The sequence below is a fragment of the Rattus rattus genome, chromosome 15 (assembly GCF_011064425.1).
Source record: "Rattus rattus isolate New Zealand chromosome 15, Rrattus_CSIRO_v1, whole genome shotgun sequence".
Lineage (NCBI taxonomy): Eukaryota > Metazoa > Chordata > Mammalia > Rodentia > Muridae > Rattus > Rattus rattus.
Genome location: NC_046168.1, coordinates 39,713,367 through 39,725,741, shown reverse-complemented (window position 1 = coordinate 39,725,741; position 12,375 = coordinate 39,713,367). Strand labels below are relative to the sequence as shown.

General features: G+C 42.3%; 1 protein-coding gene across 5 annotated transcripts in view; it reads right to left on the bottom strand.

Moving 5' to 3' along the window:
- Positions 1-12,375, bottom strand: part of Sema6a (semaphorin 6A) — a 120,291-nt gene that overhangs the window by 40,969 nt on the left and 66,947 nt on the right. For all 5 annotated transcript variants that reach the window (XM_032885791.1, XM_032885788.1, XM_032885787.1 and 2 more), the window contains exons 4-10: positions 11,125-11,185; positions 10,149-10,211; positions 9,338-9,439; positions 5,269-5,359; positions 3,202-3,321; positions 2,427-2,515; positions 1,335-1,552 (exon numbers count right to left, since the gene is read on the bottom strand). In XM_032885791.1, the coding sequence (XP_032741682.1) occupies positions 1,335-1,552; positions 2,427-2,515; positions 3,202-3,321; positions 5,269-5,359; positions 9,338-9,439; positions 10,149-10,211; positions 11,125-11,185 (744 nt within the window). The remainder of the gene's footprint in view (positions 1-1,334; positions 1,553-2,426; positions 2,516-3,201; positions 3,322-5,268; positions 5,360-9,337; positions 9,440-10,148; positions 10,212-11,124; positions 11,186-12,375) is intronic.

Sequence of the window (12,375 nt, the reverse complement as noted above, 5' to 3'; positions counted from 1 at the left end):
ACCCTTGCATTCCCTTATATCAAAGCAGTTTGTTTCCCAAAAATCCTAGATAGACAGGACCTTAAATGTGAATACTCAAGCCTTGAGATATTTTATATCTTTCCTATCCTCAAGTCTAAACATAACTATACATGATTAAAATGTGCCTAAATCTAATCGAATACATCTTGCTGCAATGTAAGCTCCCACTTTCATTTCTCTTCAGTGAGAAAAGCTTGACACTTGCCTCCCTGTAATGGAGGAGTGTGAGTTCATCCCTTAGCTTGAGCCACTTGGGGCTCTACTCAATTCCTAGGCATGTCTTTCAAGATGCTGTCTCCCAACCTTATCATTTTTCATGCCTGTCATCTAGGCACTCACGAAGGTCATGAAAGTCCTTATGAGTATAATCTAAAGTGTATTTCTAGAATCTCCAAACTCCTACACAGACAAGAGAGCATGGTGCATCGTTTAGAGCTCATGGCCAGAGTTATGCTTATTTCTCATTGTTGAGAGCTTGAAACATTAGACTTTACAGAGCTGGATGCCAGAGAAACAAGGTTAACATGAGTATTTTTCAATTCTGTCCTTCTATGCATATTCACTCCTTCGGGGACAATTAATAGTGTGTCATTTAATCGACTACATTTCCTGATGAAATAAATACAAAAATACAAATGAAGTGATAGCATTTCTAGGGCTTAGGAACCCTCACCAGACTCTTGCAGAGGCAACTGTGCTGGGTTTGGAATGTGAGCTATGAACCAACTTCCTGAAGTCACTGGGGATTTACATCTTCAAATCGGATGATAACTACACACATAGGTGGAACCTTTAGCACTTGCTCCAAATTTCTCACTGTAACATTGTAATTAATGCTCAATCTCCACTCACACACACACACACACACACACACACACACACACACACACACACACACACACACACACACACATGTCCCTATCCTGTGAGGGAAAAACTACAAGTGAAACAGGAATGCCAGAGAAAACCTCTTAATTTTCCAAACCTGTCCCTTCTACCACTGACTACCAAGTCTAGGCAAAGGAATGTTTTAAAGCAATCTCCTCATGTATAAAAAACAGACAATAAAATTTGGTTTACAAGAAAGGAATCCCACAGAAAGTATTTATACATCATTCACATAAATAGACGATATTGTTATAACTTACTCTCCCTAAAACCTTAATTTAATAATGCTTATAAATTCTAATTAGTTCACTGATTAAAACTCAGAGGAAAATACTTTTTATCTACTAATAGTGACGATGGCTTTTCCCCAGGGAAAAGGGAGCTGGGAAGGACTTATTAGGTCAATACAGCCAGGGCATGGTTACCTGTTATAAGGTGTGGAAAAGGTTGCCAAGACAACATCACGGCCATTAATGCGAATCACATCTGTAACTGCCTGGAGTATATTGAAATAAAAATGAGAGTCTCCAGGCACGGAGCAGTTCAGGCGAGCCTTCAGGAATGATGTCCACTGCTTCTCCAGGACTCTCTGAGACCCTCCCATGTCGTTCTTACAAACCTGAGCCACCCTGGGGAATACAACCTGCAGGGAAAAGCACATAGGGAAAAGACAGTCATTTCCTTCTGAAACACAGAAGATCCTAGAAGAATTTACCTCAGCTTAACAACAACAATCAGAACGACAAGGTGTTTAATTTAATACTGCATTTCTGGAATCAGTAACAGAAGAAGAAAAAGAGAAAGAAAAAAAGAAAAACTCAGCATAGAAACAGAATGTTTTAAAAGATAAGACAGTGGCATTTAATATGGAGCCGTAAATCCTTCAGGGGATCAGCTCCCAGCCACATAAACTCATTTCCATACAGACTGCTTAGCTTTTATTTCCTCAGACAAAAGCACACTTTGTATGCACCATCTCTGCCGTCCCCACTGGCTGCCTCTGGGGCCTGAAATCTCATACTTGGAGTGTGAGTCCCTCTAACTGTGCAAGCCACCCTGGTATTTTATTTGTGCCCTCTAACTTGGTGACCTTGATCAGATGTCTGGTAAAAGATAACTGAAATAAACATCTTGGAATTGTTCTCTTCCTTTCTGCAATAAAACCAAGACTCAGTTTGCCTAAAGACACTGGGTATGTTTTGTCTCTGTGGAGTAACTCAATTAAAAGGGAAAATTAGACCTGGAAGCTACATCTCGAAACACTTAGAATTCGGTATGAAAGGAACCAAACATCTGTTGCTTAGATCTTTGGTAGAAATTATTCAAGAGGCTCCCTGTTATTTGTTACTGCTCTGAAAAAGTGGCTTAGGCTTCCAGACAGCTCAGTCTGTCACTTCTGGCCATCCCTGTTGTCACCAGGTTTAGATTGCATTTCCAGGTCATTTACAGCAATGCTAGTTGGAAAGTGGGTTTCTGAAAATGTCACCAATGGAGCCAGGGACACTCTTCTGCCTTACCTTCCCCATAGTGTTGTACTCTACTGCAATTTCTCTGAAGAAGAAGTAGATATAGTCTCCGTAATCCACTGCTTGGACAAAGTACGGCTCTGTAGACAAAAGGGCACTTTAATTGGAGACATGTCACAGAGTGTTAGGGGAATTTTAATCAAGTGTAGCCAAAGACGTGTTATTAATTGGAAGTGTAGGGCTATTAGACATGTGGTTAACACTAACCATTTCTAATGACTTCAGAAGTGCAAGCGCTAGTGATTTCAGAAGGCACTTGAGCCTACAAATTATGTCTTTCACAAGCTTTGCAACAGGGAGTGAAGAATAAGTACGTTTTGCAAATCTCTGTCGTTTTATTTTCCACAATGGAATGTCCACATCGCCTAGAGGAGATTTTGCACATTGCTCCATCACGCTGACTCACTCAGGGATCTGAATAGCCCCTTTCCTGTTCCCCACCACCTCCAATCCTCCCCCCCCCCGCTCCTTTTCATGAATGTTCTGTTCAACTCTTTTCATTGGGGACTCTGAAATGAATTTGAGGCAGGGAAAGATGAATGTGGCCTAGTCTATTGTTGCAGCACTGGTAGTTTTGTTAGTACTCCAGAAGCTCGTGGGAAGGGGGAAAGGGAGGTAAATAAATCAGTTGAGGGCAAAAGATGCAATTTACATGGTTTTGTCTGTCAGAAACCATTACTAAAATGAATCCACGGTCTGGTCCTTCCAGACTATATCTCTTATGAGGTATGCATCCCCTCCTCCCTCTCTCCTTTTAACTGCTCACCTTTCAACCACTTTGAATCATGCTTGACAGTCCTGAGGGTAGGACTGTCTCCAAGGCTCCTGTAAATGACCGCATCAATGGCCAGAAAGTCAGTCACTGTGGCTGAGTACAGTTTCCCATCTTAGGAGAAAAAGGAGGGAGTTGAACAGGGTACTGAGCAAGGCGGGGACCGGTGACAGCAAAGACATCCCCCAGTCTGCTTTCAGGCATCAGGCAAATGAGATAGGACAACTGGGAAACATCCAAGAGCTGCTAGGAAAAAGCTTGCACCCCCCCCCCGCCACCATTTTGAATTAGGATCACGAGAAATGAAACATTTTTCGTTTTTAAATTGCACAGCAATTTTTCCTAAGCAGCAGTGGCAGCCGCAGCAGCTCAGGGAACAGGGCAAATGAAATATGCTATTTGCTTCACTTGATTACATGGACCTTGACTGCAAGCTCAAGGCCAAGGACCCTTGGCTGCTGCTACAGCCGCCACCACGCCGTGTTCACTTGGCTTAGGAGGGAACCCTGAGAAACAAGAAAGTGATTTTTATCAACACAGGTTTTAATTCCATTCAGAAATAGGGATGGCCCAAGCCTGACTCGTCGTGGGATGAACGGAAGAGAGAAGGTTCAAAGACTAATGGTTAACCAGATGACTTCTTTTGTCCCAAGACTCAGTCTCTTTTCCTTAGTCATGTGATTCATTAAGTCCTGCCAATCTAGCTTAAATAACAGACCTTTCCTTCTGGATTTCCAAAGTCACAAAATGGAAGCCCTGTGCTGTGCAAGTGGCCAAAGCAAAGGATGAAGGTATGGAGAGAGCTGAGAACAAACTGGCCTCTCTTCAGAAATTCTCTGCTGTGGGAGACAAACTCGAGGGCATGTCCAAAAGCAAAGACAGCAAAGAAGGCTGAAAGTGAGTCACTGAACTTCTGTCTCTTTTCTGGATTAGCAAATATTCTGCAACCCCAAACCAAATGAGATAGTTAAGAAAAATAAGAACTGTGTTAACTGAACAGAAATCAAGTGTACTCAAAGTTTAGACAGTTTGCCTGAGTGGGAGATAGTGAGAGCACTCAGCAATGGAAAACACGGGCTGCCCTTCCAGGACCCAACTTTGATTTCCAGCACCCACACTGTAGCTCACAGCCATCTGTAACTCTAGTCCCATGGGATCTGATGCCCCTTTCAGGCCTCCAGAGGCACCAGGCATGCATTTGCTGCACAAATATACAGATAGAAAATGCCTGTCTACAAGCTACCTTCCGAGCTAGCCTAGGCCAGGTGTTTGCTGTCCTGATGGGAATGGCAGCCGATGGTGTGACTGCATGCTGGAGCAATCAATGCCTTCACACCAACGCTTCTCTCTGTATCCGCTTCCACACACACAGCTGGCAATGATTTCCTAAATACACTCCCCAATTAAAACCTACTCATATACAAAACCCTACTAAATAAGAAAAGGATGGCCTCTTAGCTACTACTACTTCATACCCAGTTCACCAGGAACCTGGGCCCACCTAGGCAATCAGCACTATCTTTTCAGACACTGTGGCCATTTGGTCAGAGATATGCTTGTAGCCAATTCACATCAATGGCATTTGAAAAGTCTTGTTTGGCTGCTGTGAAAAAGCATCCAGAAGCTTCCTTTTCCTTCTCTCCCTCTTGCTCCATGTGTAACCTTTGAGGTTGTGAGAACAGCTGTCTCATAAAGAAGGTAGTAGAGAACAGGGAAAAGGCTAGGAGGGACACTGCTGAGTCCAACCAATGTCAACCTGACCGCCAGCATTAAATCTGCATTGGTGGTTGGTTCTACATAAGGTTTTCTAGTATCTGAGCCTGAAGTTGTCTTCACCCATGCAGTGCTGTGCTGTCAAACTTTCCTGAAGGCACAGAAGCCTGTGCGGGTGGGACAGAGACTCTGTAAAGAAGCAAAACTACTTGGTTTCCCATCCTGATTTCAAATGAGAGGCATTCCTAATTACAGTGTTCACCAGAGAGTCAGTACAATTCCTTCCCAGCGAATTCTCAGCTGAAAGACGCAAAAACAAACGTAATGAGAAGAAATCAGGCCATTTACCTGCAAACAGAGCGATGTTGGCATGTTTGGCATCATAAGGGCATCTGGCCATTCCACTAAATTCATCCCCAAAAGTTTCCAAAGTATCCACCTAAATGAAATAACAAGTCTGAATTACTGCCAGTCCCGACAACAGTAACAGAAACTGATACTTCCAAAACGATTAACATTCAAAGTAATTAATAGGCACCTTACAAATGCATCCTTGCAAATGTCCTCTGAGGAATATCTACTGGTTTCAGATAAGAAAATGGAGGCTCCGAGAGATAAGTTACTTGATCAAGACTCTGTAATTAGCCAAGTGTGGAATTTGAGTATGTCTGATTGGCTCTTAACTTATTACAACAGACAGATTTCCATATCCTAGTGGAATGGTCAGTAAATAAGCATTTTAAACTAAGGTATTTCTGAGGTAATTACCAGAAAAATCTACCTGCCCCAATTATCTCCTGAGTCATGAAGTCTATAGAGAATGAGCTTCATTTCTGGATTTGTTTGCCTTGATGAGTCCTTCCTTTGTGAATTAAATCCCAGTAGGAGACACTGGAATTTTTCCTCCAGTTCACTGGCAGAGCAGTGTGGCATCAGCCAAGGAGAAAAACACTCTCCCTAGTAAAACTCAGATGACCTCTGCACCTACCAGGCCATCCTCAGAATGAACTGCAGAGAAGTGGAAGCTCCAAAGGTGAAAGAATTCTGTAGGCCAAAAACTGTGAGGGGAAGAGCTGCTATCTGCTGATCCCAGAGCCTACCCTGAGCCTGGTTCCTTTACACTAAAGAATAAGAGGGTATAACTGATGTGCTTGTCAGTTATACTAGTCTTTTTCAGTATGGAGTTATAGAGGCAAAGAGAAAAGAGAAGAAAGAGAAGAAACATACGAAACCCTGGATTTCCTCCTTCTTTTGCACAGAAAAAAAGTCAATGCATGTCTTTCTTACTTGTGGCTATTACTCACCCTACAGGTAACACACACGCCAGGACCAAAGGCATTTATGGATGTGGTGACTGCTTTCCAGCTACCCACTAAATTCCACTGCTCTGTCTTTCAGAACATATTCCCCCATGTCCCTTGCACTGTGATGCAGCCATGTGACTGTGCTCTGGCCAGTGGCATACACTACCTCTGAACCCTGGTTCTCTCTGTTTCCCTTCAGCATACTATAGAGGATGGCAGGACCCTCCTCAGATGGCAAACGTATTCTCGGGAAAGAGCCTGGTCTCCTGAATACCTTTGTAGAACAGACCCATCATCTCCTTGATCACACATGACTGTGAGGAGTGCAAAGAGTAAACGCTTCACGTGAGTCAGAGGTTAGCCCACCTTCGCCAATGGTGCTCTGGCTTCTGGAGTCTTGTCTTTATTTCTTAAGAACTTGCTAGGAGGTAAGAGCTCAGCACCAAGTCCAAAGGTTATCTCTTTAACATTGCTGTCGTCACTCCCATTTCTACTGTAGTCCTACTCTTAGCTTAAGGATATGTCCTCATCTGGGAGCTACTCAGTTTGACCACTGATCTGAAGACTGAGAAGATAAGCCTAAAAAAATAAGTCACCTGCAGTGACCAAGCTGCCCAAATCAAGGTACTTGAAGAATTTGTACCTTCTGTACTAATGTCTCTGGTGCACGGATGGGGCTGGCCTTTCCTGTTTGTAACACTTTGAAGTGGCCCTGTTTTAAATTATCCTGTGTTTGTAAGCTGCATATCCCAAACACATAAAACAACAGTGTTAAAATATAACTATTTTGGGGGAAAGAAAATCAAGGCAGAGACATTCTTTAAAGCAATGTTTTCTCCCTCACCAGACCATTCTTTATAGGGGTCTTTTTCAGATACATTATCTGAAAAAAGAGTTTTCTGTTGAACTCTACAGACTTTGCAGTCTGTGGTTCTGGCTGATATTCAGCAGTGGATCCCTGCATGCACCATGCTGTTGAAAGGGCCTATCCTGAGTGGTACCTGCTCAAACCCTAACTCAAGAGAGATACGAGACCTTCTTCTAAAGAGGCAGTATCTACAGCTGAGTCAAAGCAGGAAGCAGTAAAAAAACAGATGTACTGGTTTGTGTCTTTGGAATGGTCCACAGACTAGACAAATTAAACAAAACAAAACAAACAATACCTTGTGGAAAGCATTACTATAGGTGAGGGACTGTGAGAAATGGAATGTAGGAAGACCTGTGGAGGCATTTTCTAAATTAATGAATAATATGGGATGGGAGGGGGCTCACTGGAGGTGGTGCCATGCCTGGATGCGGAAGTTTTAGACTAAAAATGAAAACAGGGTGAGCAAGCCACGGGGAGCAAGCCAGTCTGCAGGTTCCTTTCATGGTTTCTACTTCAGGTCACATCACCAAGTTCCTGTTTTGATTTCCCTCAGGGATGCAACATTACCTGGAGTTGTAAGCCAAAGTAAACTCTCTCTTCCCCAAATTGCTTTTGGTCATGGTGTTCTTATCACAGCAATAAAAGCACTAACACACCTCTACAACACAACCCACAGCATTACAGAGCTCCCACCTCCCAGTGGCCTATTAATCCCCAGTCCATCTAGACTGGAGGCAGCCCCATCACCTACTCTTGAGAGACAATCTAGGAGGCCTATTGTCACCTGTCCCTCCCTGTCAATTATAAAACCTCCCACAGGTTTTGTTGTTTGTTTTGGTTGGCTGGTTTTGCATTTTTTAGCTATGAATTTCTCAGTGCTTGGCCACAAGAGAAAATCAACCTAAGTTTTCTGAAAAGAATCATTTCTTTCCTTGACTCCTAGGGCAACATACTTTTCCAGTCCCTTGTATTGTCCCTTGTCATTTCAAGATCCAACATTTCAGTACTAGATAAAATCTCAGTGGCTCAGCAGATCATTTCTTGTGCCGTGTCTCTGCTTGGGCTACTCTCACTATCCAGAACGGCCTCAACTTTCATTTGTCTGACCTCCTACTGTCCTTAAGACAGAAGGTAGAGATTGGCTTGTTCATGATTTTTCCCACCAAGCACTGGCTTGGGATGCACCACTTCAGATTTTGAGTAATCATGAATGTGTTCCTTGCCCTGGCAGAGTCTCTGGGTAGTGTTAACGCTCCAGCTATGAGATCAGCAAGTGGGACCATTGTAGAGGGCTCTCATCCACCCTGCTAGAGCTTCCACCCACTTTATCTCCAGTGAGGGTACAAACATCTGTGCCACAACTCCATAGACATGTAGTATTTCTCTTGGAGTTAGCCTTTCTAGTGGTCAATACTTCTCTGCCTTGATAGTCTCAGTGCTTGGCCACAGGAGAAAATCAAATAAGTTTTCTAAAGAAAAATTGAGGCCCAAAGAAAAGCTAACAGAGGTGAAGTCAAGATGTTAGAGCATTAGTACCCTACAGGAGCTCCTAGATCCTCAGCTGTAAGTCCCCCTCACCCCTACACTGGATTTCCTGGGTCTTTAATGCCACCATTTCCTCCTCCTCCTCCTCCTCCTCCTCCTCCTCCTCCTCCTCCTCCTCCTCCTCCTCCTCCTCCTCCTCCCTCCTCCTCCTCCTCCTCCTCCTCCTCCCTCCTTTCCACTTTTTTTTTTTCTTATACAAAGGCCAAAGCAAGTAAGGCCATGGCCAAGCAAGCTAGTACAGAATTGAATTAAATTTCTCTCTTGCAAATCTTACAAGGAGAGTCTACAGTTTCAAACAGCATGCTTTGCCCACATCTTTTACAATAGAAATGCCTTACTCAGTAAGTGAGTTTTTGTCCTCAGAGAGGTAATCCAGGAGTGGGAGGGACAAAGAGAAGAGGAGAGGAAATCTGTATGCCATTATATGTGGTAAGCATGCAGTCTTTGGAACAATAAAGAATAGAGGCCTCTAGAAATCACCTTCACAAGAAATGCTCTTTAAAGATGTCAGTCAATTCTAAACAACCAGGAAGCTGAGAAGCATACTCAGGATCACTCTCCTGGAGCAATCCACTAAGCTGGGTAAGTGAAGGAAACCCATGTGGTGTTGAATTACCCCCTTTAGTTGCTGCACGGATGATGTCAGTAAATCATGAAATACCTCCGAGCAATGTGGTTGCAACAGACAAATGACATTTACCCTGTAGTTTCTGCAGGAAGGGTTGAAGGCATTGGTTCCACAGACAAACAGCGTGTCATCGTTCTTCTTGAGAAGAACTTTAATGAAGTTGTGACATTCATCCTGAAACAGAGTTCAAACTGTTTTGAATGGAGTCCACTCAGAACAAAAGCCCATTCATCACCACCAGCCATGATCCACCAACAGAAGGGTTACAGTGAGGAGAGTACCGAGTGTAAGGTTACACAGCTGGGTTCCCTAGTAACGTGGTCAAGTTGTTGCGAACGTGAACGAAGAAAGGATGTCAATGATTATTTCAACAGTAAATAATAAACATGGAGGAGAAGGGTAATGTGTATTTCTTTTATGTCACAGAAGAACAGAGAGCTAAAATAACCTTAATGCCAGATGTTCCAGAGTTCCTTGATGTGCAAGGCTTCTGATTGAAGACCACTTTTATGTTGTTATTTGACCGAAGGCACAAAAGCCTGTGAGTTTGCTCTGCTATTCATGAGTGCTTCCACAGGCTGGAGGTGTGCCCTGGCCTCTGAAGTGGGCTACTGGGATGGGGCACTCAAGAGACCAGATCTGAGTCCATAATCCCTACTGTGCCCAAGGAGTTCTCGATGTAGTCCTAGCAGATGTTGTAATGTTTCATCACATTAAGAGCAAGCTATTTTTGCAAATTAAAGCCTTCAATAAGTTGATGGAAAAAGCAATTACTGGGGAAAAGGGAATAGCAAGATGCATTCAAATCATAGTCTACGGCAGGAGATAACCGTCAAAAATGTAACCCGAAGTGGCAGCCGCAGGAAAGATGAAAATTGCCTACCTTATGCTTCCCCTTCATCCTGCATGTGTCTACATCAGCCTGTCTAGATTTCCATGTCAGTTTCTGCAGGGATCAAGAAGGAAATCAATTAGAGCCCAGAGGTTGTTGCATTTGATTTTAGAAGTAAGAGTTCCCTCAGGGCAACTAGAGACTGAACATATATTTATTGAAAGCTTTCCACACCCCCTTCTCCATGATTAATTTAAACTTTTTTGTTTAATTTTTTATTCTTATCTGTTCATTAAACTACAGGATGTTCTCCTTTTTGAGATAAGGATAAAGGAGAAGTGTGGGAAATTTATTTAACCATATCCAAAGCAACTTGCAAATTGTGCTTGTTTTAATAAAATGCTTGTGGCTGCCTTTTTTGTTCAGTTAATCAATCAGTGTTTGTACAGAAGGCCTTTCCCTTAAAATATGGAAGCCATTTTATTAAACATAAAGTGGATATTCACTCTAGGCAGACGGGGATTTAACTCAGGTTGTGATCCTTCATGTAAATTTGTGGGCTAAATCTCCTACTTCTACTGCAAAGTTTCCTTAACTAAATTATCCCCATGTGTAGTCCCAAGGAAAGCGCACGTTAGACATTATGTATGTCTGCGTGATAATTATATTCCAGACCCTCATCAGTCAAGTAACATTCATGCTGCATAATGCTGAGGCTGAAACACTGGGACAGTTTTTAATATGTTTTTGGGACAGAATTTTATTTTTGAAAAGTGGTATTTCCTTTGATAGACATGGCAGTATTTTATTAAAAGATTTTTTTTTTGCAAATTACATAACACCCCAAATGTATATGCACACACTGATGAAATATGTGTTTGGGAATGTCTAATAAACCCTCAGTCATGCCTAAATCATATTTCACCAAAAGTATGCTGGCATCACCCACACCATTTCAATCACTGCTTTTAAAGTACGTATTTCCTAATCACCCCATTTTAGAAAGATGATTTTAAAAACAACTTACTTTGCTACAGTAAATTTCTTCTGTGTGGGATGTGTCTATATCAACAGTGTAAATATGGTCTCTATAAAAGAAAACCAGAAATAAGAGTTAAGACAGTTCATTTTCTATGGAATAAGTTTATGTTCAGGACAGATAAACCTATGACCATATTTGTTAAAACACAGGATGCCCACATGCTAGAAAAAGGAAAGAATCCGGTGTAAGAGATTATCTTGAATAATACTTAGCATTTATGATTTATCATGGTATCCGGTTGATACTTGAAGACTTCTGATAATTATTCTCCTAATCTCAGAACTATCGAGGCATATATCCAGATCTCTGCTTGGAAGGATCTGAAGGTTACCCTAGTTCAGAAACTGGAATACAGGGTCACATTGCTCTTGGCATCTTCAAACCCATGCACAAGCTGCTTGGGATTCAACGTGCTACATTTGATAATTTGATAGACAAGATGGAAGAAAGGTAAAATTGTTTCCAGAAGCTACCCTTTCCTCCACAGGAACAAGCTGAATTGAAGTATAAATGTACTTGAGCTAAGGTTGAAATGTAGTGCTTCTGTTCACTCTCTTTAGTCCTGAGTTTGGTTGCCTTTACAGTTTGCTTCCAATCTCCCCTTGGAAGGGGAGACACAGAATTGGCAGCTCAGGTGTGGGGCTATATTTAAACCTCCCTTCTGTGTGAGCAAAGCACAAGGGGTCTTTTTGTCTGGAACTGAGAAGAAAAGGAAGAAAAGAGGCACACTCAGTAGAGGGGGCGGCTAGCAGGGGTAAATCCAAACAGCTCATTTTTCCTTGAAATAACATTGACTTTTTTCTAAAATGCAGGAAGTCCTGGGGCTGGAAAATTATCCACAGCTTTAAACCAGGACCTCTGGGCTCCTGTGAAGACTCTCAAACCTTCTTGTTACTTAGAAAGACTCAGGGGCTGGGGGAGGGGAGAAAGCAATTATTTGTAAGATTTACATATGATATATATGTGTGTGTATATATTCAAATATGTGCATTTACACATATATATTCAATTCTTGAGAAGTCTGTTTGCTTTGCTTTCAGAGGAAAAAAAAACAACAGAAAAATCATAAATGGTTTGTCACATGGAAATAAAAGGAGAAAGCAAGACTTACGGATTTCCTTGCCTGCTCCTGAACTCTGTGTGTGTGTGTGTGCACTTGTGTGTGTGTGTGTGTGTGTATGCACTTGTGTGTGTGTGCTCTTGGCAGTGAAAGACACGCGTTTGTGTCAGGGTAGT